The sequence below is a fragment of the Crocuta crocuta genome, unplaced genomic scaffold (assembly GCF_008692635.1).
Source record: "Crocuta crocuta isolate KB4526 unplaced genomic scaffold, BGI_CrCroc_1.0 scaffold205, whole genome shotgun sequence".
Taxonomy (NCBI): domain Eukaryota; kingdom Metazoa; phylum Chordata; class Mammalia; order Carnivora; family Hyaenidae; genus Crocuta; species Crocuta crocuta.
The window spans coordinates 766,712-794,310 of NW_027530644.1; the positions used below are offsets into that span (position 1 = coordinate 766,712).

A 27,599-nucleotide genomic window follows, 5' to 3' on the forward strand; every position below is an offset into this window, starting at 1 on the left:
AACTCTCAAGAAAACAGTGAGATCAGTTTGGAATGTCTTATTCTCAGTATATCCATAATATTTCTGAGTCTATCTATGTTTATAAATTCTCTGCTTAATAAACCATTTTAAAGTTTGTCAGGAAATAGATTTAAACTCATGGACTTATTACTCTCATTTACCCATGCTTTCTAATATAGTTTACCACATCATTTCTAAAAATATTCCTGTAGGATTCTTTTGTTTGCCCCACCACCACCACCACCCAGGACAACATTCATTAAAGTTCAAAATAAGAAGGAAATGTCAGAAGGCATTTGCCTACCATCTCCACTTGCCAGATGAGACATAACTGATGGTATTACTTTCTATATGCAGGAGTACAGCAGGAAAGACAGAAACAGAATGTGCAATTTCTTCCACACATGCCATCGATTACTCTAAAAATGTAAATAATGTGGTTTCAGACATTATAACTCAAAATTCAATTTGAGCAGTAACTCCTCTTAAAGGTAATACATCCGTAAATTCAGTAATGAGAAAAAATGAGACTAGAGCTCTTCCTGACAATTCTGGGTGAAAATGCTCTAACCAGCTATGAACAGCATTGTAGCCTGGGTACCATAACCCTGTCTCATTCACAGACTTTGCACAAACCCCATATATCTTAGCCTCAGTAGCACAGAGGAAATCTTGGTCTGCTTGAAGAAGTAAGACAGTTTTAATAAATCACAGTCTTATAATAATAAACACAGGAAATCTCTGGAAAATTGAACATCTAGGTTTTTTTTTTTTGTTTCTTTTTTTTTTTCCTACCCAATACCCTGTTTTGGCTGCACTACTAAAATGGTCTGACACCACATTTAAAAAACTTCTCAAGTCCAAAAGCCTTAAAACTAATTTGGTCTGGTGTATAATTTCCTGTACTTCCTTGTTTGGCATCACCTTTGTGTTCTAAGGACTTCTGTACTGCCTTGTATTGGATGGAACACACATGCTTCTTAAGAGTGACCAAATCAAGTAACATATGACCTCTACTCCTTTACTATAAATGCAGGCAAAACATTTTAATCATAACCCATTAATGTCTACAAATATTAATTTTTAAATTATAAAATAAATCCAATCTACCAATTGGATTTGTGGGTTTTAGACTGGAAAACCAATGTTTCAGACAGAGAAACCAGTCATTTGATTCAATAACATTTCCCCTTTCCTAAGATAAACATAACAAATACACATTAGTTATTCTTTGTTCAGGTCAATGCCTTTTTGACCACCCTCCTGGTCTTCCCGTATTAAAACAATCATGCTCCCAACGTCACTCTGAAGTAGGGGCAAGAAGTCTCAAAGCTCCCTGTATATAATTTTCTTTCCATTCATCTGTGTTACCTCTCATATATCATGTCTGTGTGCTTGATAATAACACTCTCAACATTGTTATTTTCAATGTATGGAAGAAGTCACTTTTAAGAACTGTATCTAATTGTACTCATTCTTTACAGACAAATAGAGCTTTCCTTCTCTGTATACACTTTCTAGAAGTGTATACACTTCTGCCCACAGTGGATAGTCATGCTGATGAAAAGAGGGTAAGTATGGGTTGTTTGAGGGAGACTGTCCCACTGACAATAAGGGCTGTAGCCAAAAGGGTCTTACTACTCCAACAAGCAATGATATCAATTTGAAAGTTGTATGATCATATACAATGATTTGTCCATCGCATGGATCATATCTATTTTTTAGTGAACAGGACAGAATACAGGACTTTAAAAGGTCAGACAGAGTGACTGATGGCAAACTGCTTAACGTATTCTAGTTATCAAATTACATTTCATTATAACTTATTTACAGATATTCACTTGATTTTAAGACTTCTATGTTTTGTTTTTACTAATTTCATTCCCAGTAACTCTACAATTGCCTTATGACATCGATATCATGGTTATTATTAGCAAATATGCATTATTCAATTTTTAATCTCAGCAAAGGATTGAATGCAATTTTTAATAAACACAATAAAACTAATGAATATGACAACGAACAAATGGAAAATATCCGAGGTATAGAGGGACAAAAAAATACTTTGCCAGAGGAGTCTGAATGGCTCAGTCGGTTAAGCATTCAACTCTTGATTTTGGCTCAGGTCATGATCTTGTGGTTCATGGGTTCAAGTCTCCCATCAGGCTTTGTGCTGATGGTGTGGAGTCTGCTTGAGATTCTCCCCCACACACACTTACTCTGTCTCTCTGTCTGTCTGTCTGTCTCTCTCTCTCTCAAAATAAATAAATAGAAATTTTTAAAAAATATTTTACCTACTCGTATTATACATGTGTTGAGTCAGGTCTCAGAATTTCTAGCATTCCATTAGAAAATGTATAAATTATTGTATCTAGATGGTAGATATAATAATGCCAACAAAAGCTCAGGAAATCTGCAACCTGAAGGTTTGAGGGAAAGTAACTATTTTGGGGTTACTAAGAAACACATTTCTTTTTTTTCCTTTTTTTTCCTTTCATAGTAAGAAATACATTTCTTACTACAGATTATAAGCTGAATTCAATACAAAATTCATTGGTCTTAACTCAGAATAGGGTTATAATTTATTAATGGGGATCACATCCCAGGAGTACATGACGGTAGGGAGTAAGTTGTACTGGTGTTCTCAGGTTATTGGCATGAACCAGCTTTGACATGTATTTCAAAAATTACTTGATTAGGCAGTTAAATAGGCAAACATGAAAATGAATACCTGGAACAATTAAAACTATAACCTATGAACCTTTTCAATTACAAGTTAGAAGTTGTCCAAGATCTTAATAAAATGAACAGCATTATTCCAACAATGTTTTATATATTAATAATGAAAAAATACCCAAAATTCATAGATGTAAAACATTCTCTTCTACATTATAATAGTCAGTCTCTAATTTTATAAATTGACTATTTAACATAGTTGAATTTGGGCAAAAATATTTAGAGTAAAATGAAATTCATTATTAAAAAATGCTTTCTATTGACAGGAATACTGTATGTGAAAATATAAATTTATTGTCCCTTAATTTTATCAAATGTGGAAGAAGTTAAACACTAGCATACCTATCTCAATGTGTAGGTTTTCAACTATAAAACTTATTTATTGCTTCATGTGATTTTTGAATGCAGTGTTAACTTCAGCACTCATATTTATCTAATTTTGTTTACTACATATTTATTACTCCTAGAAAACTTCCAAAGAATTTAACCAGGTATTTTATTTTTTTCTATTTTTTAAATTTATTTTAAAGTTTGTTTATTTTGAAAGAGTGAGAGAGAGTACATGTGCTGGGAGAGGAGAATCCCAAGCAGGTTCCACAATGGCAGTGTAGAGCCTGACTGCAGGGCTTGAACCCACCAACTGTGAGATCATGACCTGAGCTGAAACCAAGAGGTGGACGTTAAAATGACAGAGCCACTCAGGCGACCCACCAGACATTTTAGATCAGAGTGTGTGTGTGTGTGTGTGTGTGTGCGCGTGCGCGCATGTGCGTAAGCATAATACTTCATAAACATATTAACAAAATAGGTCTTGTCCATCAATCTACTTAAACATGATGGGAATAAGACTTTAATTTTCAATGCTCATTGTATAGGATCATCAATTTTTGAAAAGAACTTTAGTTCCTTGACATATTCTGCTTCTCTTAAAGTGGACACCATTTAAGTCGCTTAGTTAGGAGACACACCAAAGGAATGAGTTTACACTAAAATAAGATTGACAATGTTTATCAACAAACTAATCATAGTATTGCAGAAAAGAACATTAAAAAGTTAGGCTCAGGTTTTTTGTGCCAAAATGTACCTATATTCAGCTTTTATGCAATTATATTATGTGCAGCCTTTCAACTGTCATTACATATAGATAGTTCCACAAGACTAGATTTTAAGATTAGTTTAATCAAGTACAAAAAAGTATTTTAATATAATCAGTGGCTTTGAATAATTTATTTCTTTCAAGGGAAATCTTAGACAAAAATATGATACACAATACATTCAGTATTAGTGAATTATAAATGAGACAAAGTATTTTAATGTTTTGTTATAATTCATTTTATAAATCTACAAACAAAATAAAACTCAATTTGTTAGTCAAAATGCAGTTGATCCAATTAAGTAATCATAAAAGCAGTATATGCTGAGAATATATCTTTGAGTATAATTACGTAGTTTTTGGTCTCATGAGGAACACCATCCAAAAATATTGAATTATACCTTCAGCTTGAACAAAACAAGAAAATCTGACCAGCAGAATTGCTGACATTACTGCTTTTAACTATAAGGTTTGCTTTGCTTTGGATACAGTAGTAAAATAACTGTATCCTATCTACAGAGTAACTTGGTGTTGAATGCTCAGCAATATGTACAATGTTAGCAATTCATATTTTTTCCTATTTTATTGCAATGTATAACCTTAAACCAGTTCAAAAAGAAAAATCAGTAATGTCCACTATTATAACTAAAACAACCATTTGCATATTTCCATGTTCTATTCTGAGACAAAAGGTGTTTTAAAAATGTGTGAATATGCTTTAGGCAATTTGCTAGCCTTATGTGAGAACCATAGTAATAATATAAGTGTAAATGTTTTTTAAATACTTTAAAATATTTACTATTAGGTTTGTCACTGCTTAAAAACACAGCAAATGGTTAAGCAAAATGAAAGAAACCAAAACAAGTAAGCAAAGCCCCCCTCCTTCCATAATAGAAAAATGCAAGAATTTACACCATCACATTAGGGGGTATTATAGTAATACCCCCTAATATACAAACAACATTTGTATAGGATATAAATCAAATTCACCACCGTTACCGTTAAGATCTCACCGTTAAGAGAGATCCTAATATAGTATTCAGAATACAGTTGATTATTCTTACTTAAAAGGATAAAATTTTGACTACAAACCTAGAGAAACATTCTAATACAGCAACTTAAAATAATGCAGGATGTTTTCTAATAACAAAGAGCAACAAAAATCTAATTGCTACTTTTCATTTCTAGAGTACACTGACATTTGTTTTTTAGAAAAGAAAAGGACTTCCTACTCTTTACTCTCAAAACAAAGCAGGCATTACCGAAACAGTTCAACACATTGAATTGAACCAGGCATGCCAACTACGTTACAAGAGACGATCTGTGAAGGTGTTAGTCCAGAAGCTAGGACTCTGCTGAGCAGGTCTGGACATGGAAGGCACGGCTTCTGGGTATACAGAAATCATGTACTCCACAGTGAAGACAGTGACACCTTCAGATGGATGGTGGAGATTTGGGGGCTATGACGACCGACTGCAAGCTCTAAATTTTACTTTTTGTTTTTTGGCATTTTCTTTTTCCTCCACTCCCATGGCCTCCCCTCCCCTTTCACCTTGGTGTATGTTTAGAAATTGGGACACAGGAAAAAGCTTCACTCCAGGGAAGAGGTGGTTTTGAAGGCAAAGGCCTAGGACTCTGTTTTACCAGCTTCTATTTCATTTCTGTCTCCCTCCTTCATCTCTTATGCTGTCTAGGCAACAACCCTATCCTTCAAATGCCAACCTGAATCCCATTTGAGACACACAATTTTATAAAGGGGTTGGGTAGGAGTGAGGTAAATATTAGCAGCCCTGATAATGCTAAAACATCTATTTTTTTTTTTTAATTTAGGAGTTTCAGAATGCAGAACCTGTTTTTTTTCAACCAACTATATTTATTCTTTAATTATTAGTAGGAAAAAGCATGGGGCTAGATTAATTACTGTATAATTTTTAAAAACCAAAATGTCAAATATTATAAAAATGGCTCCAATGATATTTCTCCTGCTCTTCTAGTACTCTAGAAGCCTAGTTTCCAATCAAGAGTTGACATCCCTGAAAATGGATGGCTTTGTATTCTTCAATTAATTATTAATGGAAAAGTAATGCCATAACATTTATAAGACTTGGTTATAAAAAGCACACCATTTTTGCCTGCCTCTTGGAACACTCATCTTTGCAACTCTAAGCCACCAGTTTAGAGGTCTTAGGCTGCCACACTGTGAGGAAATTCTAGCTAGCCCACAGAAAGACTGCATAGAGAGTTTCTAGAACACGCAGAGAAAGAGGTGTCCAGCCAGACTCCAGCTGACCCAGGGGCTAATTCCTGCTATTCAGCTGGGACCACCATCTCTGCAAAACCTGTAGACCTAGCCGCCCCACTGAGCCATGTAAAAATTCTTGATCCATAGAAACCATAAGCAAAAACAAAGGTTGTTAATGTTTCCAAAGACTAAATTTGAGGATTATTTTATAATGCAGGTAATCAAAAGGACCAGATTTCATTTTGCCAGCTTTCAGGGAGCATGGCAATTGTGGATATGTGGATATGTGAATATACATGTGCACACACATGTGAACACACATATGGAATATTTGCCACATGTTACACAGTCAGTGGAAAATCACTGAACTTACTGAAACAATTTGAAGAGGCTGTGGTTTGTGCCATTAAATGTTGGGAAAAAATAAGCTAGAAAATCTGTTATGCATTTTTTTATTTTCTTGAAGACCTAGTATACTTTATCTATGTGGATACAGCTTTCATAGCACAACTTTATCCCCATTTACTTTTTTTATTCCAAATTTTTATTTGAATTCTAGTTAGTTAACATACAGTGTGATATTGGTTTCAGGCATAGAATTCAGTGATTGATCACTTACATACAACACCCAGTGCTCCTCCTAACAAGTGCCCTCCTTAATACCCATCACCCATCTAGCCACATACAGAAGAATGAAATTGGACCACTTCCTTACACCAAAAATAATTCAAAATATATGAAAGACCTAATGTGAGACAGAAAACCATCAAAATCCTAGAGAAGAACATATACAGCAACCTCCTTGATCTTGGCTATAGAAATTTCTCACTAGACACATTGCCAGAGACCAGGAAAACAAAAGCAAAAATGGACTATTAGGACCTTATCAAAATACAAACAATCAACAAAACTAAAGGGCCCCCATTTACTTTTCTGTTACTTTTTAGAGAGAGCGAGCACAAGTTGGGAGAGGGGCAGAGGAACAAGAGACAATCTTAAGCAACTCCATACTGAGTATGGAGCTTGATCCCATAGCCCTGGAATCATAACCTGAGCCAAAATCGAGAGCCAGACACTCAGCTGCCTGAGCCACCCAGGTGCCACCCCCCCCCCTTTTTAATGTTTGTTTATTTATTTGAGAGAAAGAGAAAGAGAGGAGCAGAGAGAGAGTGGGAGAGAGAATCCCAACAGGCTTTGTGCTGTCAGTGCAGAGCCCGACAAGGGGCTCAATCCCACAAACCTTGAGATCATGACCTGAGCCAAAATCAAGAGGTAGATGCTAACCCTACTAAGCCACCCAGTTGCCCACTTCTAGGCTCCCCCTTTTAACTTTTTTTTTTAATTTTTGGAGAGACAGAGACAGAGAAAAAGGCACTCATTTACTTTTTATAACTATCAGAGCTCATTTGCTCAAGACCTGTGTGTCTATTTTTCTTTGAGATCAACTATTATACAAACATTGACCGATTATTTGACAAGTATGAAATTCAACATGCTCAAATAAGTTTTTAAAAAAAGTCTAATACAGCTAGAAGCTATTGCTAAAACCAAAAAATCCTTAATATAAGCCTTCCATATAAGCCTTTTGTAAGGAAGCAGCATGTGGTACACGTGTAGCATGTGTACCATGACTACAAATTCAGGAGATAAGAAAAGGAAATGAAGACGTCACCAATGACTATTCTGGTGATCCTAACTGGCAGGTGCCTGATGCTGACTGTGGTAATTGACCAGACACATCTCTACTATAGAAATGACATGTGGAAGGTATAAAGGTACACAGTAGGGCAGCAGTTAAGTGAAAATTCATTATTCTTAGCATGTAGTAGCAGCTAAGAGTATTCTAAATACAGAAGTGAGCACACTAAGGCAGCCTCCACTGAAGAGAGTTAGGGTTAAATGCTCCTCCTTTAGCTCACCCTTGTATCTGTGTACAAGGACTCCTGTTACATTGAAACAAAACTGTACTCTTGGTAAATTTCTCCTGCATATTCTCTGGGGAGGTAGCAGAAGCCAACTCATCGGGGTATAATGGATGGGACTTGCACTGGAACACTTCCCAGATGATGAAATTACCCTGTCACTTAACTGTGCCTCCTAAGCAAAATACTCAGGGGGCTGTGTGCATATGCACGTGCTCTCTCAACCTCTGAGGCGCTCTATCTCACACACACACATACACACACTCTCTCAACATCTATGTTAAAATACCCTTTTCCAAGCTGCTTCTCCACATACCCATTCATTCAACAAGGGCAGAGCCAGGAAGAGAAGCAGGACACTCAGAAGTAGAAGCTACAGCCTCCTGCATCTCATCAATGTAAATCTGAACCTGAAACTTCAATCCAGTAACCATTTTCATTACTAATAAAGAATACCATCACACACTGAAAGGAGGGCAGGGAAATGTTTACGCATTCCTTGTTGTTCACATTGTGCTTAGGTCATATTTTCAAGTGTTTAACAAATTTGTAAGAAATTGTTACAGTCTTTTAAGTATATTTCTTTTTACTTTTACAGAGAAAAATCTCTGTCCATGTCACGAACTTGGGACCCACCTTTTCCAACAGTTAAAAATGAACGTAAATGGGAGCATTTGCTGAGACTCTGCCTGTGGCCTATGGAAACACACAGTGTTATATATGTTTAATGTATTCTTATTTTTCCATAAATGATTTTCACTTTCATCACTCATGTGAATGAAAACATTTAAAACCAAATAGCTAAATAACATGAATACAAAACACTAGTTCACTTTTTGAAATTATTGTCTTTATCATGATTTAAATAGCTTACTACTAAAGAGCCACCTTCCAAAGTTGCAGTACGCCTATTTTTATAAACATGTTTTCTTTGTGCTGTTATTATTCATTCCATAAAAGTGAGAGACTATCTGGATTCATTTCAAATGTTCTTGTATTATATGTCACTCTAAGGAAACCTTTTTTTTTTTTTTCCCAGATAAGTTGTAAAGAACATGTTGTGGTTTTTTTTTTTCTTTTTCTTTAAATGGCAAGTATTTTATCATCTCTGGCCATTTAGATGATAGGTGTGGGATCCTGTTTTATAGGGGACCCTGCTACCGTGGAACTTTTCTTTTAGCTGCCTTACAAAGCTGCTGCCAAACACAACAGTGGGCGGCAACTGTAAAAACGCTTTAAAACGCTAAAAAAAGAATAAGTGAACAAGCAGCAATCTAAACATAAACTAGAGGACTATTCCCATGACCTATGTTTAAGGAAAGGAAACAGAAGAAAATGCAGGGAACTAAGAGAACACCGATTTAGAGCTACACTCACCATCTTTAGAAGTACAAATCACTTCAGACAATTATCCATCAGCGGTTGCACTAAAACTGTTGTGTCACATCTCAGACATGATTTTAAGTCAGAGGAGTCTAATGTCATAAGGTTTGCTTCAAAAATGAGTGATTACAAGGTAAAATTTCCAAAGAGAAATTAGCATTATGAATTCATTCTGATTTCACACCCTTTTCTGTTCACATGAAAACAATGCAACCGGCAGAATTACATGATGAGACAATCACCAACTACAATAAAAACTGCTCTGTGCAGGCCAGCTCAGTGAAATCTAAAGCACAAGCACAACTATGGAAAATCACATTTAAAAAATGGGATGTTCTCGAAATTGCCCTTTGAAAAGACCTCAGTATGTTGACAGGTCCTTTAGAAAATGGCTGGTATAACTTGGGAAGACTCCATCTGGTAATATCTTTGATTCAGACACACCAATTTCTTACAGATTTTTAACACATTTATTTAAAACACTGTTATGCATGTAACCACATGAGAATTAAAAGTGAAATACCTAACATATTATTTAGTGTTTGAATAAGTATCTTCAATTATTCAGATCAGGCTTGTCTGATCCAGTATTTAAACTAAACACATACTTCCATCTCTAAGAAAATGACTTTTTGTGAAAAAGAAGGAAGCTAACTTGTGTGGAATCCAGGGTCAGTCAGTCCATCTGTGAGTCAGGCAATCACTCAGATAACCCTACTGAGAACCGGTCAGAGCCATGTGCTCTGGACTCTGGGCACTCATAGGCAGGAGTCCATTCATGGGCCTTATTGCCCTCAACACTCCCATACTATAGGAAGCATCGCTGGGATTTCCAAGGTCCAAAGAGGTTAAGTCACTTACTCAAGCTCAAGGCACAATGTGGACAGGGACACAGTACCAAAGGTACTTCTGCCTCACCACAGCTGTCCTCAAGAGCTACATTGGGAATTCCATCATTTATTCAATAATGATGAATTGAATTATTCATCATTGAGTTGAGCCTAGGAAGTGTTCATTATATCTCAATAGATTAGGTCCTGAGTTTACCTTCAGACCAAGCCTAGAATAAGTCATCTTGTTTTATGGCCCTATCACATATCTATTTAATATGAGACCAGAAAGCATTTTCCTATTACTGCATACAGAGAGACTGCCTTCCCTTTTGCTCTGACCATCTTTCCTCTAAACCAGCTAAACAGGAAGTATGGCCCTCATGAAGGGTTCTAGCTTCATCTTTCTAAATGTTACTGAATGTGTCCTAGATTAGTGTCAAGAATAATCAGACAATTTCCAGGGTTGTATAATAGAATGTGACAATTGGTGACAATTCGCATCATCTCAGTAAAGAAGAATATTTTGTAAGCAGTCTTATAAAACCATTGGAAAATAAAAAATATCTTGAATAGGACTTAGTAAACTTTAGTATCTGAAATACTACTGTGATTGGTCATCAGTTAATACTACCAATAACTCCTCTTTTTCCTGACATTACGCCAAAGTTACACCTTTCTAGTTTTTCTTCAACAGTAATCAAATTTGTGAAGTGAACGCTAATTGAATCAAACAGAGGCAATTTCATAAAGACTTAAGTATGATACAAGGGGCTCACATTCCCTTAAAATTAATGATAGCTCATAAAATAATGGTGAGCGATTTTACAAAATGACCATCGTCAAGGAAATAGGTCTAGTGTCCTAAAGCTCTTTGTGCCTTCCTAAGGAAAGTATTTGTGGTCTTCATTACACAGAACCAAATACATGAACAAAAAGTTAAGAGTCAGCTGTCCATACCAAAAAATTCAAAGTGACGTGTTATGATTATTTCAGGCTGATTGATTCATCATTCATTTCACAATACCTACTTACTAGGCACTAAGCAGTGGGGAACAGTGATATTTAGATATTTAGATTAGTCATGAAGTCAGTAAAGTGGTAAATTGACAGCAGGCTCCTAAATTGCTATTTAAGAACCTTATCTACTCATTATATTGGACCATATACTCAGGATGGCTTGGGATGGAGTTCCCAAAACTTTTTAGGACTTAAGACATAGATGTTTCATCATAGGGATTTCTCTTTAATAATGTCTCAATGCATGGGCTAATATTTTGAAAAAAAAATAGTAAATTAATAATAATAGGTTAACATTGCAATTTACAATTTGCTGAATCTTGGCAAATCTTTGGCTAAATCTTGGCAAAGTTGACTTAAAGATTCAATTAAGGAATTATGTATTTACGTACCTGTGGTACCCATCTGGAGGACACAAAGCTGGTCACTTCTATTACAGACAAGCCAGTTTGGGAAAGTTGATTGATAAATTCAATTTTTATATCTGTAGGAACTATAACCTATGAAAGCATTAAAAATTATAAGTAATTCACATAGGGTCTATTGAAACATAAATAGAAAATTCCTTCCTAACAAAAGCAAATCATATTTAAGATGCATAAATTTAAGTAGCAATTGAGAACAAACATAATCGTGTAATATATGAAACCCATCTAAGACTAGAATTTTAATAAATATTTTGGTTTAGCACTTGGAATTACTATGTTAAACTAGTATCAAACTACCTTTTCATTCTGCAATCCATCCCTAGGTCCAACTTCTACTATTTTAACATACTCAGGGAGTCCAGATGACTGGGATGTTTCCTAAAATGGAAAATACAAGACAAGAAAAACAGGTAATAGTTAGATCATCAAACTTGCTTATCTGAAAATCAAATGATTACAGTTTATTAATAAAGTTCTCACTCCAGAAAGCTAAATCTAACACAGTGCTATAATCCAAATATCAAGTTTATATTACCAGCAACATGAGATGATTTTTTTTCTTCTAGCTCAGTAATTTCAATCATTAGATGAAAATTGAAAAATTAATTTCTAAAATATAACTGGAAAAGGTAACATATTCAGGATTTAAAAAGCAAACTTGTTAAGTAACTGGATATGTGTTGATAAAATTTACTATTAGAATTAATTACAAAAGTATATCTTTGTATTAACATTGTTCTACCAAGCACAGTCATAAAGATGCCACACTCCATACCTTGAACTTGAGGAATGTGGCTGTGGTTCTCTGGCCTGTGCCTAGAAAACTGAGACTAGATAAAAAGGTATCCTGCTTATTTATTTTCTGTGTCACACCGCACAAGTAGCACCTAAACATAGCTCCCTGAAGGACAGAGCCACTGCAGTAGGGCCTTCACCCTCAATATTCCACTGGGAACACCTAGTTGTTACCCATTGTAGTACTCTGTTCCACCTTTTGCCCAAATCTGAAATGGCAGAGGGTCTAGACTCTGGAACCTCTGGCCCAAAACCAAGTACTATGGACACATTTAAAAAGACCTTAGTCGAGGTGCCTGGGTGGCTCAGTCGGTTAAGCATCTATCTGACTTTGGCTCAGGTCATGATCTCGCGGCTCGTGGGTTGGAGCTCCACGTCAGGCTCTGTGCGGACAGCTAGCTCAGAGCCTGGAGCCTGCTTCAGATTCTGTATCTCCCTCTCTCTCTGACCCTCCCCTGTTCACGCTGCCTCTTTCTCTCTCTCTCAGAAATAAATAAAAAACACTAAAAGGTTTTTTTAAAGACATTAGTTTATGGGTCACCTGGGTGGCTTAGTTGGTTAAGTATCTGGCTCTTGATCTATGTTCAGGTCATGATCTTATGGTTCATGAGATCGAGCTCAGGCCATGATCTTATGGTTCATGAGATCGAGCCCAGTATAGCTCTGTGCTGACAGTGCAGTGCAGAGCCTGTTTGGGATTCTCTCTCTCCTGCGCTCTCTTTCCTTCCCCCGTTCACACATTCTCTCCCTTTCTCTCAAAATAAATAAACTTTAAAAATCAATAAAAATTAAAGACAGTTTAAAAAAGGAAAAACAGAAACTGCCTTTCTAAATGTCACATTATAGTTAAAATTAGAATAGTCTCCTAAGAGTCACTAAAAGAACCCAGATAATCCCTGCTACAATGTTTACATACCACCCTCAACATTTCCATTAAACTGGGCAATTTAATGAGCAAAAATTAACCAAAAAGGAAAAGAACTCTCATCTCTCCATCTTCTGAGAAGGTTGTAATGGAAGCATGGGACCCCTCATCTTTACACTCCATTTTGGAAGGCAACCATGAAACCATGTCTCATTTACAGTGGCCATAGTTTCAAAGCAATAAATGACAGAGATGGCATAGGAAGGTGGAATAAGAGAAGCTCATTGTTCTTTCGTGTTACCTCCAGTCCTAAAACAGCAGAAATAAAACAAAACAAAATAAAACTGGCCAATCTTAAGCCATGTTTTTTCATTATTGCTATTTCCCGAAACTGCACCTTCAACAGCAATTAGCTTAGAGTATACATGAAGAGTGTTTCTTTATTAAACAGGAATGTTTTAATAACCACAAGGAACACAGTGTCTTTTAGGATGGTAACAGCATGCTGAATGCAATTAAAGGACTTAAAACCCTCCTTTACAACACTGTCCTGGCTAGCAGAAGCAACAATCTGAAAAAACTAAAGTAGGATCCTCTACCAAGTACAGACATTTCAAAGTGTTAGGCAGAAGCTAGATATAAGCAGTGGAAAGAACACTTCAAGGCTGAATCCAAGTCCTTGAGGAGGAATGATAGAGATAGGAGCTGGAGGCAAGGATGGTGACAAATAAGCTACACATTTAAAGCCAGGGAGCACAACATCTTGATCTGATAGCTCCTAAGACCTTGGGGCTGACAGACCAAAAGGCCACAGGTATAGAACTTGTCCTCTGCTACTCCACCTTTGCTCCAGGAGAGCCTCTACACTCATTATAATGAATCCGCATTACACATACACAGCGCTGCTGGTTGGACAAAGGCTGGCATGATGATTCCACAAACCTTGTAGGATCAAAAATTCCCCCTCCCAACTCCCTGTGGGGAGAGTTCTCCTAATGACTAGAAGCTGCCTCCATTAGAGACCACCCCACTGTACCTTACAGCATCCCCATCCCAGAGAGACCCAGTAGTATCCAACTCAAGAACAACCTGAGGGCTGGTTCCACCTCCTGAAACCTGGCTGCTCTCCCACCTTGGGAGTGTATTTTGCTTTAATAAAACTTCTTTGGGGCGCCTGGGTGGCTTAGTTGGTTAAGCGTCCGACTTTCGCNCTGTCTTTATTTGAGCATGAGCACAGATCCCCTTGTAAATCTTCCCGTGGGGAATCCAAGGACTGAGACCTCCATTCCTACAAGGCAAGCTCTCTCTCACCCACAACAAAAGCAGAGTATGAACTCACTTGTGAAGTGATTTCGGAAGATTTCTTCTGGAATATAATGCTATTATTTTTTCTTTCTAGGCATGGAAAAATATTCCCTCTACCAGTGTATCTGAGAAGTCTGAAGAAAGTGAAAATGTGTTCTCCTTGTTAACAGCAACATACATACATAAATAAATAAACACAATCAAGTAACACTTGAATATGTATGATGTAAGAGCCCTTTCTTGGTGTTCTTTAGCCTTTTTCTATTCATTTCTATCTCTGTATTAATTTCTCTAAGGGGCTTGAGCTATACATAAACAATGTCTACTGGACAAATTCACCTCAATGCTGCCCAACTACACAGAAATGATTCAAGACTGGGCTCATTATTTTCCCCACCTCATGACTCTTCTCAGACATTCCCACACCACATGCTATTCTTTACCCTTCTTACCACTTACATCTAAGGGGCCCATTTATTTCTGGTTTTATTTTGGCATATACCCAGCACCTGGCACAATGTGTAACACTTAGACTGTGCTCAGTAATTACTTGTTGATTATGTTAGTCAATCTCTTCTGTCACTGACTTCATTAAAATTGCCATTTTTTTCTCAGCCAGTCCGTTGCTTTAGCTTTGTAGGTAACGTTCCTAATATTGTTTCTCCATGATTAAAATCTTTCAGCAACCAGCCACCACCTTCAGAGCAATCTAGTCTCAGATAGATGATTCATGTCAAGCCTCTCATCATCTACCACTGTCTCTACTTCATGCATCTTCTGACTTTAGCCAGGCCAAAATCATGTCTTCTACACTTTCATGTCTGTATACATGAGGTTTCTGCTGCTTAGAAATACCTTCCATCTGTGGAAAAGATTTTCCCCCAAACTCATTTCTCTTCTTCACGGACAAAGGACTGGACTACATTTCTCCCCTATGTAATGGTTATATCAGAATAAATTCAAATCAATGGAATGCAAGGGTGAATGATATGCACCACATTTAGGTTTGGCCCATGAAAATATCCCCTGCACATCCCTCCACGCTCCTTCCCTTTCAGTAAGCTTGATGCAGAGGAGCATGGCCAACTTGAAAGCTAATAAAGACCAAACAAAAATAAAAGTAAATCAACAACAACAACAAAAATGGAGACTTTCTTTGAATCACTGCTTAAATAACAACACCATGCCAATAAGATGCAATCATTTTATACTTTATATGGACAAAAATGTCAACTCTTTAAGATCATTTACATTAGAGGTGTATCTTTTATAGTTACTAGTTGTGAAGAATGGTTAAGGGTCTGAAATTTTAGCCTACATGTAAACTAACTATTGAGGCTGCATGGATGCTGGTGGAAGGCACAAGACACCTGGATCAGAGGGGGAAAAAGTGCTTCTTACTCACAGCACTCACAGCAATAGCAGTAGCTAGAGGATCAGCCTTTGTGGCTGGTTCCTCAAGCCCCAACTCCTACAGGGAGAAGCAAAGATGATTGACTGACACTTGCACAAGCAATGGGTTGCATTACAGGAAAGGAACAAGGAACACCAAGCACAGTGAATCTGATCCTTTGGTAATAGGTGTAAGTATGATCTTTCCATGGCTATAGGGGTAAGCATGGTTGTTAGACTATGAGCATGCCTGCCTTTTGCTTTGCAGGAATACATTAGCTGTGTCTTCTAAGACTTTAAGCACACTTAGCCTTTGCTCTAGAAGAAGTCTTCTATCATTTAAAGCTGTTCCAAGAAAAAAAAAGCTGTTCCTAGTATAAAAATTATTTTCTTCTTTTATTATTTTTTTGGAGAGAGAGAGAGAGAGAAAGACAGAGAGAGCAATCCCAAGTGTGGGAGGGGCAGAGGGAGAAGAAGACAGAGAAACTTAGGAAGACTCCATGCCCCAATGCAGAGCCCAATGTCTGGCTCAATTCCACCACCATGAGATCATGATCTGAGCTGAAATCAAGAGTCAGACACTTAACCGACTGAGCCACCCAGGCACCCCGTGCAATACAAAAATTCTTGAAAACATAGTTTGGAGCCAAGGTAATTGTAACTCTGCTTGCAGACATACAGAAATTTAAGACATGTATGAAGAATTAGTGTCCAATAGTATCCACTCTTCATTTTTATACTGTCTTGATATATGGCAAATTTTCCCAATTAGTAAGCCACTCTGTTGGCTTCTGCAATTATAAACACAGCCTGGGACCAAATCTGTTCAATCTATCTTATAAGACACTTAATTAAGTCTACTCTCCACAGAACTACAAGTAGTAGGATAAAGTCAGCCAGCATTATTGATATCAGCCACGCCCCCTCCTCCTCTGAAGGGTCCTGGACTCGATGAACTGAATAAATCCCATGCAGTAGAGACTCTGAACCAGAAACTGAGAGGCATTTACTTTGTACCCATTTTATGATAGTGTATATGTTGCCATGCTGACTACTATGATGGATCCAGACAGCAAATGATGGTAACTCAAGTGATTGAAGTTGATCAGTTTGATTCTAGGGGACCTCATTAGAATGTGGGTCTCATCTGATTCAATCAGTACAATTCCTAGCACCCAAAGATGTGTCTTTGATTTTTCAGTCTATATATGTCCAAATGGCAAATAAGCTAGTGCACAGCCCACATTCCAAAGTCAGTTTTAAAAAATGGTAATATCCTTAAGTTCTCCTGAGTGGGTAGAGTGATCACACCCATTTTTAGCTCTGCACAACTGTTAGCAAAGGTAAAACTACAGCATCCCGGTGCACATGATTAGGTTTCAGCTTAGCCAAAACATCATCCAACCAAGCCAAGGCCTCAGGAAAAGCACTGTGAATAGAAGCGTGCCACTGAACTAATAGCTTTGCTTTAGGCAGTGGAGTGGGCAGCAGAGGGCAACTGCTACTTTTTGTGTGTAAAGCTGAGATTGCACTGGGGACAGGCTTACCACTTTCTTGAATATATCATTTCCATTTGATTAGTGAGGTTATTGAGGTTGTGCTACCTTGTTAGTCATTTCCAAAATGAAAATAGGCCATAGAGTTCAAATGCCTCCATGACTCAGGTGTCCAATTTCAGCAAGAGCTCAATAGCAAAATAATACCTGATTTTCAAAAGATACCTGGTAGCTGTGTCAGGGCAGGGAGGGGTCCAAATTCCTAAACAGCACCTCCAAGTGGATGCTGTCTGACTTTGTCAAAAGTTCCAATTAGCAAGATCACCAGTCATAGAGGCTTGTAGCTCAAAATGGTCAGAAGGATTCAGGGATTCCCAAGGGATTCTTCACTTCATTATATGCAGCTTTTCTTAATTGAGATGATCACCTCTGGCACTTATGGAACAGAACTACAATCCCATCACACATCAATTTTTACTGTATGTTCAGATGTGGAATCAACAACAACATATTGTTGAGGCTTCAACAACCCCATCCAAAAGGTTACTTTGATTCTCTTTTCCCATTGTGAATACTGCCCAAACCTCATCAGTTGAAGACAGGCCTCCCACCTCTGGGACTGAGTAGGATGGTGACTTTGACACGTTTCTGTGACAGACAAAAATGTCTGAGTCCTCCCTCTCCCCAAAGTTCCCTGGCACACTCAGATGGATGATCTTGATGAACTAATAATCATCTTTTTCCTTAAAATAGATGGAGAAAGATTAGAAATGATATAGGGGCACAGAGGGAGAGATTCGTTCCTTATCAGTAAGGCACCTTTACTTTCCATTTTGGGCAGCAAAGGAGCTGCTCACCAGCTCAATCAAATGAACACATTATACATTAAAATCATCATTACTAACACTACTGATTTTAACCTGGGGAACCCCTGGACTCAGCAACCACAATTGCACTGGTTCCCAGCAAGATAATGGGGTGGGGGTTGTTCCCTCTGGATGACACGGGCTTGACTTGCACATGATCCATCAAGATAACAACTCTTAACTCTTCATCCAGTCATAATATATTGGCTAAGGGAGTTTTGCAAAGTGGCAAGGCTGACCATAAAATTTAGAATTCTTTGGCTCCCTTCTCATTCTCCAATATGTTACCTTTCAGCAGTATAAACACAATCTGGGGCAGCAGGATTCCCCGATACCAGTCAATAACTGACTCATCTATGGTTCCTCAAAGGAGTTTGTCTATCCCAGCCAAATCTCTCCAAGAGGGCCAAAGTTTCTGTACAGCATCCAGAACTCACAGACTCAGAGACCTTTTTCTGTCATCTCCAATTATATCTAAGTTTACCATGACAGACTGCAGGATAGGCAGAGTTGTAAGAAGGTCCAGTTACTGCTATTCCTCTATCACAATCATTGCTCATCCCATACCCTCAACTCCCAGCTGAACCAAAGTTCTTATGATTCACCCAATTTCTTTTCGTAACATTGGCCAAATTTATTTCTTCTATAATTCTAGTAACTGTTGATGCAGAGAGGAAGAGAATCTTTAGTCCACACAGTATTCATCTTAGTGCTAGCTGTTACAATGTGTGGACCTGAGGCTGTCGACCAGATAGCCAAGGGAGTTCCCCTGCCCCTAGGAAAGTTAACATAATCAAGGCACTGATCAATCCTTGAACCTTCTTCCTGGAAACCAGACTGCAACCATCTTCCCAGTTTCTCATCATTAATAGGCAGTAAAACACAAGACCATATTTTCCTCAATTGACTATAAAATCTGGTCAGTAGGTTTGCTACTAACTTCCATTTTCTTCCCTCAAATCCCTTTAATCCATCAGAAGACTTCCCATTCTTTCTTTTTCAGGAAGTCATGTCTTCCTCTATACCCAATCCCCACTAACAAGCTGTCACAACCTCTGAAGGACCAAGATTTTACCCTACATGCTAGCTCATAAGCAACTCAGTCAGTTTTATGGGAGCTGGCATAAGATATGCAACTCTTGAATGAGAGACAAAAACTTTATTATTCACATTAATGCAGTCATAGCATCCACATTTTCTTTCACTGGTTCCCTGAACATGACAGGAGCACTGCTTGGGGGATCCTGAGTATTTCACAGTTGGGAAGTAGGCATACCTACCCTTTGCTCTGTTTCCCAAGGTTGTTTGCCAGACAAACACCTTGAAAAGACATTTTTTAATAAAGTTATTCAATGCCTTGGCCATTAATACATACAAAAATGCAAGAGACCCATAAAGAATTGCTTCTCAACATCTTATTACTTCAATTAATACTCAGTTATTTTTCTCAACAAAACTTCTTATTCATTATCTAAGAAGCTATTTGTGATCTACTCAAGACTCTTCTGACCTCCTGAAACTCAGTAACTTCATTTCTATTATCCTATAATAGTCTGTAGAGACTTATCTTAAAATGTAAGTACCACTTTACTATTTCTAGTATTTGATTATAAATCTTCAGAGTCATCAGAATTGACACATACACACTCAAATGCTGTTTGTTAAATAAATAAGTGAGCTTCCACCTAACTTCAGAAAAGTCAGGTTGGCCTTTTGTCTATCAACGCATATTAGCAGCATTATTATAGGTATCAGATATATGAAAATAAACCAACCAAACAAAAATTTCTGCCTGTAATAAGCTCACACTTTAGTGGCATCTGCATGCTACCTTCTGAGAGCAGAGGCAGTGGGGACACAGCAATTTTTTTTTATATAGTAAATATCTAAGAGTTGATGAATGACTTATATGTTCCAAGGAATTGAGTTAAAAAAAAAAAAAAGGAGTCTGCAGAAGTTAGCAACATAGTCTTTAAATAGGTCTATAGTCTGAATTTATTTTTATAGCATTAAAAGCTCTATGTTACTGAGCTCAGTGTATCCTGTTTAATGTGGAGTCATGTATGATCCTGGTGAAAAACAAAAGATGTATTATCCAGAACAAGGCTTTCAAAACGTCGTGTTATATGGCTGAATGTATGCCCACATTTGGCATCAGATTTCTAATGGTTCACTTTCATAGAACAACAAAAGGAATACTATCTTGCATTTATATGTTGCTTTATTATTCCAAAGTACTTTTCTATCTACATTTCATCTGTGAAGCTACCCTGTGAGGTAGGCAGAACTGAAAGAGAGATTAAATGACTTTCTAAGGTTACCCAACTAACTTCCCTGGCTCCTTTTTTAGTTTTCTTTAGGATGAGATTAAATATACCACAAACTATGGGGCTTAAGGTTGTGAAATAATGAACTATTATTTTATGTAGAACATAAATGGGCTGCTTTCCTTACATTTTTCATTCTTACATAAAATTAAATGGAACACATATTTTGATGGGGATTTCTCTGAAATCTTAATGGAGTATGTGCCTGTATTTATTTTTTATATTTACACATAAAATATATATGGGAGGCTTCTATATATACAATCTACCCTCCTGATGGTGACAGACGATTTCTTATTATCCACTCTACAAATACTGCTTATTCCCCTCTAAGAAAACAAGACCATCCACAGGAGAAATTTCCTGACAGATTTTTATATGTTCCACTCACTTCATTTCCTGAGGAGTAATTTTATGTGTAAAGTCTTTATAATACTGACATAACTTGTTTCATGGTCAGTATTCTTCCCACAGAGAACTGCTACACCAGACAAATCAAATGCTCCCACTACACAGATGAGAAGTCTGAATCAGGAAACTGTAAGATTTTCTTTTGAAATTAAACTGAACTTTTTAAGGCAGCATAAATTAGATTTCAATTTTTCAAAAGAATCTATTTTTTTCATCCCAACTGAAATATGCCCACGGTGCATTTGTGGTAACATTAAACTCTCCACATTCTGCTTTTTGTTATTTCTTAGATATTTCCCTGTTAGCCTAACTTAGTCAGGAACACATAAAGCATTCTCACTGATAGAATAGATATCCACAGAAACCTTGGTCCTCTGGAACAATCTAAAGACATTTCTCTCTCTGGTGCCTTTCCAGGATGAAGGGCTGAATCAACAAAGCTGATATTTGAAACCCTTCTTTCATAATATCCATGTCTCAGTGTTCACTCAAAGTCAAAGTCTGGCAGTTTAAGAAGAATTCAACTTGTAATAAGGTAAGAATATGTTTGTAATGTACTGTTAAGTCACCTCAAACTTTATAAGCAATATATCTTAATTTACAAAATCAAAAGGTAAAAGAAGGTATCTACGTACCTTTTAATAATTTTTGACAGCCAAAAGGAAAAGTAGAATACATCCAGTACTTTGTTCCCAACTGCATTCAGTAAATGTATGACCAACAGTAACAGAGATTACGAACTAGTTCTAAAAATGTGAACACTCTTCCATATGTATGCATGCTAATATTTGTCCTGCGTACTAAATGGAAAATTAATGCTGGGTGTCAGTGCAGATATAAAGCATAATTCAAAATGAATTCCTTCTGGAAATATATTAATTTTATGAGCACTTAAATAAAAGTAGTTACAAAAAAGCATAAGAATATTATACAAGATTATCTGCCATAACAGATTGAAATATAGAATGATGAATATGAGATCTAAATTTATTCATTAAATTTTTTTAAATGAGGCTCTTAGCATCTCCATCACTTAAGTTCATTTCCTTGTTAAATTCCATTTTTAGAAGTGTCTTAAGCAATAAATGTCTATATAAATCTTAATAGTCATTCACGGATTGCTTTAATATAAATCCATAACTGTATTATAAATAAAATTGTAGATGAGGACTGAAAATACCGATTAACAGAGATTGTGTGAACAGTATGAAACATGGATGGTATTAGAAACAAAAGTGGGATGAAACACATAGGAGGAAAACTGAAGAAATCAAGAAAAGTAGTTTTTAATCCAAGAATTCTATCACCTGTCCAGTAAAAGCATTAAGATAAATTTCAAAGAGTTCAAAAAAAAGAAAAACTTCTATGCACTGATATAACATGAGATCTTGTACACATAGTTCTGCTTCTTTAAGTGGTGGCTGTTATTTAGACTGCTTAGTTTCTAGAAATAAAATTATTTATTCCTACATTCATGGCAATTTAACAAAAAAAATGAAATAAACTTTATGAAAAAGTAGGCAACATCATTTATAGGTTTTTATTACTATTATCATTATTACTGTAATTAAATTTTAAGATAGTAATAAAAGTGTTAATTAAAAAAACAAAAGAAAAAGTTTGACTTGAAATATTTTAAGTATAGAAAGTCACCTTTTCCTTAGCGTCTTTGCTAATATACATTTTTTAACCACTACAATTGTTTTTGCCTTTACAGACACAATAGGCAGACAGATCAATTGAAAATATAAACACACACACCACACCACACACACACACACGGGAAAAACTCCCAACTCCCAGGAAAAATATGGGATATGCCATGTAGTACACCAAGTCTCATCACAGAAATATTTTTAGGATGATCAATTTCTCCAAACAGAGGCTTATAATAGTACATGAAACTATGTTAAGCTAGCTATACCAGCAGCATGACTTTTAGCCACAAAGTTTAAGAAAACCGTTGAAATACACAATTTTTGTCAGAGTTTTAAAGTTCATACACCCAACATAGTATATAGCAGTGCTTTTGCTGGGGCAATTTGGCTTATCTGGCTAAGAAGCCACAATTCATTGTTGTAAATAGTTGCTTAAGTTTTGATTGCCATTATCATTTGCAAAAAGCAATTAACGTGCTTTGCATGATGTTTTGGTTTTGCCATGTTGACTGTTTAATAATGGCAAACGATGAAATCACATCAGAGATATGCTGGGAGTTTACAGCTTTATAATACTCTTTATTATGTACAAGAAGACTAGACCTCTGAAGAATTCATTCAAACTTTGAATAAGGTTTTTAGATCTTAATGAAGTCTCTTTATCAAAATACTCCTTTAGATAATATGTATGTTCTGATGGGCAAGAATCAAAATGCCTAGAATTGTATGGTTATAGACACAACAAAAATTCTCTGGAAATAATAAACTAATTAATAATTTATGGGGTCTCATATCCAATCATATGTAAGAGTCTGACATTGTGAGTGATTAACTGTTGAATGCTAAAAATGGTGGAATAAGAGACTGATAGAGATACTACCGCATACTAGTGAAATAAGGTGGAATCTCTGTCTTTGGAAATTTTGCTTTCCATTATTGATGGACTATAGTATTTGTTTGAGTGTGCTGTTCAGCTATCCCTTTCAGGGCTGAGACAATCCTGGAAGCTGAAACTTTGGCAGCTGAGGACAATTCACTTAGCCTTTTTTCAGGGACTGCCCTCAACTAAAGAAAGCCAACTTCTCATCTCCTCTCTGTAGTAATCCAAGGAGTGGTTTATGCAGGAATGTGACAGCCCAGGCCCTTTGCTGTAAGGCAGTACAACTCCAAAGGACCTTAACAGCTCCAAAGACTCCAGTGGGACTCACACCTTTAGTAGGGCATCACAGTTCTACTGCTCCCTCTGCCTTGTCCTACCTTTTCCACTTCCTCACAAGTACTGTCAAGGGCGCCAACTTTCTGCACACAGATCCTCCTCCAAGAATCTGTTTGAGGAACCAGACCTAAGTATATTGGTGCCATAAGTGAGCTGAGGAAGCAGACTCTAAAATGGGATTTGGGAGACAGATCACTGTTTTTCATGTAGTCCTCATCCTTGGAAGTAGACAAGACATTAATGGTCCCTGGTAAACTGTAGCAATGTTGCGGTTAAAAGATTCACTGGTTCTGCAACAGGTTAATTTTTGCCCCCATGGGACATATGCTATGTCTGGAGACATTTTTGGTTGTCACAAGTGCTGGGGACTACTGGCATCTAGTGGGTAGCAATCAGGTATACTGCTAAACATCTCATGATGCACAAGACAGGCCTCCACAACCAACTGTAATCCCACATAAATGTAAATAGTGTTGAGTGTCAGGCACTCTGATCTATATAACTGAAGTGATTGAAGGATAAGGTTGTTCAGTTAATTGACATTAGCTGCTCCAATAAAGAGTCAAGATCCATCTCCTAGTTTACATAGCTGAGCCAGTTTTCCAACCAAAAACAAAATACCANACTATATAGTCATTTAATTAATTACTTTTCTATGAAATGGAGATCATAAAGGGTTAATATCCAAAATATATAAATAACTTATATGGGGCATTTGGGCGGCTCAGCTGGCTAAGCATCAAACTTCGGCTCATGTCATGATCTCGCAGTTTGTAGGTCTGGGCCCCGCTTCCAGCTCTGCGCTGACAGCTCCAAGCCTGGAGCCTATTTCAGATCCTGTGTCTATCTTCCCCTCCCCTCTCAAAAATAAACATAAAAAAAAAAGAACTTATACAACTCAACACCAAAAATAATAATAATCCAATTAAAAATGGGCAGAGGACCTGAATAGACGTTATTCCGAAGAAAACATACAAATGGCCAACAGATACAGGAGATGATGCTCAATATCACTTATCATCAGGAAAATGCAAATCTTAACCATAATGAGCTATCACCTTATCACCTATCAGAATGGCTAGAATCAAAAAGGCAAGAAATAATAAGTGATGGTAAGGAAGTGAAGAAAAAAGTTCCTCAAAATGTTAGAAATTCCATATGATCCAGTAATTCCACTACTGGGTATTTACCCAAAGAAAATAAAAACACTAGTTCAAAAATATCTAAACATCTCTATGTTTATTGTAGCATTATTTACAGTAGCCACAATGCTGAAGTAACATAAGCTCCCCTCAACAGACAAATGGATAAAGATGTGGTATACACATACACACAAACACAGAAATATTACCCAGCCATAAAAAGTATGAGATCTTACCATTTGCAATGACATGCATAGACTTAGAGGGTATTATGCTAAGTGAAGTAAGTCAGATAGAGACAAATATCGTATGATTTCACTTATATGTGGAATCTGAAAATCAAAAAGCAGAAACAGACTTATACATGTAGAGAAATAATGGCTGCCAGAAGGGAAGGGGGTGGGAGGATTGGCAAAATGGGTGAAGGCAAGTGAGAGGTACAGGCTTCCAACTATGCAAGGAGTAAGTCACGGGGTAAAGTACAGTGCAGGGAATACAGTCAATGGTACTGTTAATAGTGTTGTATAGTGACAGAGGGAAGCTATACTTGTGGTGAGCACAGCATAACATACAGACTCATTAAATCAATAAGTTGTACACTTGCAACTAATGTAACATGTCAACTATACTGCAAATAAAAAATAATAAAACACTGGCAAAACATTGAGAAAAAAACAAATGAAATAAAATGGAGATCAAAATAGCTATGAAGAATTTTGGCAAAGCCATGCATAATGCTGAATGTATAGTGGTCATTAGACAAATAGGCACAAACAGTAATTTTTTTATTCATTCATTCACGTAATTCTAACTGGAGAGCTAATACAGGCAAAATCCTATTCTAGAAATTGCTCTAAGAAAATCCATATGGATATGGAAATCAATTTTCAACAAGTTACCCTAGTTAGAACATTCCTAAAATAAATCATTAGTAACTCTAGTAGCTTTGTTTCTAATACTACTCGTGAAGCAACTCTCTGACATCGTTTAAAAACTTTGGTGCAAGGGCCATCCAGTGTGGTAGTGAAAAACTCTGGAGACAAAAGACCTGCCTGTACCACATACTTGAACAGGCCTGGCTCTATCATGTACTTTGATGTACAAAGTTGAGGAAATAATTCTATCACTATTCCTCATTATCCTCTGTCTGAAGTGGGAATGTGACTCTCCTTTGAGCCAAGTATCCTTGGCGTATATGTGTATTGTGAAGATTGAATATGAATATAAATCATTTAACATTTAGCTTGGTGAGGATTTAATACTTGACTAAGTATGTGGCTTTCTTAAAGCTAACATGACATGAAAAGCTTCTCTAATATTTTAATAAAAGGATAGTTTAAAACTATTTCATTATCACTTTAAAATACATGTATTTGTTTAAAATTTACAATGAAAGGAGTCATTGTCGATAGCAGAGCAAATTACCTTATAGAGTTCTAGCCATAATCAAAATAATACATGGAAATTATTCAAGGTCTTTCAGCAAGGAGCTCAAAACACTTTGGAGACATTATCCCATTCTGGAGGCTGCCAACAATTTTATCCACCTCCAGTGCTGACACCATCAACTCCACCCATCCTGTTCCACTTGGCAATGTCAACCCAAGTTTGAACTTTTCAGAGGCGACAGAGGGGCACTCACTTCATTAAGAGGGTAAATAAGAGCTCATTTTCGAAACCTGGCTGAATAATGCCATGAACGAGCACAGGAGTCAGTTATTTCCTTGTTGGAAATGTTCTCCTAGAAAAGAAATGAATTTAAAAGGCAAATTAAATGCATTAATAATTCTGATTGGCAACATGCTCAAGGCAAGAGTATCTAAAAAAGCCCTCTATCATCATCTTCACACGCTAGATTTTAATTTCTCTTCTTTCACCCCAGGGAGCTTCCTTTCAACTTCAAAGAGTAGTTTTGGGGTATGGAAGATATAAATACAAACAAACAAACAATATACATCTTTTTGTGGAACACAGAGCCAGCAGATGAATGGTTGACATTCATGCAAAAGTCTCAAGTTTAAACTGACCCACACCCTTGAGCAAAAAGACTTCACAACACCTTAAAGCAACCCAATACCTCATTTTATCATCATTCATGAGGTATACTGATTATTCTAATTGTCACTACAGGTTATGGGATAGAAAACGTTCCTGACCTCAAAATCAGAATTTCAGAAATCTCATCATGTAGGACATTAAAAATATATGTGGAATAAAATATACTGAAACACAGGAGCGGAGGGAGGCTAGACAATTTTGAAAAAGTTATGCCAATGCACATGACCCCTTAAGGCATGGAGTCCAGGGCAGAACCGTAAGGTGGTTATGTCTAAAACTGAGACTCCAGTGTGTCCCTCTCCAATCTAAACTCCTGCAGGCCTTCACGTTTCAGTAAACTGCATACTTTTCTTTTGAGCTGCTGACATAGACTAAAGATTTGTGCCCCCCCACCCCCCAATTTGTTTTTTGAAA

The 27,599-nt window shown here is 36.8% G+C and overlaps 1 protein-coding gene and 1 long non-coding RNA gene across 4 annotated transcripts in view; one reads left to right on the forward strand and one right to left on the reverse strand.

The window, feature by feature from the left end:
• LOC144235539 (uncharacterized) overlaps window positions 1–14,813 on the forward strand; it is a 162,947-nt gene extending 148,134 nt beyond the window's left edge. Inside the window, exons 2-4 of one of the 2 annotated variants that reach the window (XR_013336237.1) lie at window positions 1,485–1,571; window positions 11,978–12,064; window positions 14,714–14,813. This is a non-coding gene — a long non-coding RNA (uncharacterized LOC144235539). The remainder of the gene's footprint in view (window positions 1–1,484; window positions 1,572–11,977; window positions 12,065–14,713) is intronic. The other variant, XR_013336236.1, reaches the window with a different exon arrangement.
• HMGCLL1 (3-hydroxy-3-methylglutaryl-CoA lyase like 1) overlaps window positions 1–27,599 on the reverse strand; it is a 183,149-nt gene that overhangs the window by 120,764 nt on the left and 34,786 nt on the right. For both annotated transcript variants that reach the window (XM_077769097.1, XM_077769096.1), the window contains exons 2-3: window positions 11,952–12,032; window positions 11,619–11,726 (exon numbers count right to left, since the gene is read on the reverse strand). In XM_077769097.1, the coding sequence (XP_077625223.1) occupies window positions 11,619–11,726; window positions 11,952–12,032 (189 nt within the window). The remainder of the gene's footprint in view (window positions 1–11,618; window positions 11,727–11,951; window positions 12,033–27,599) is intronic.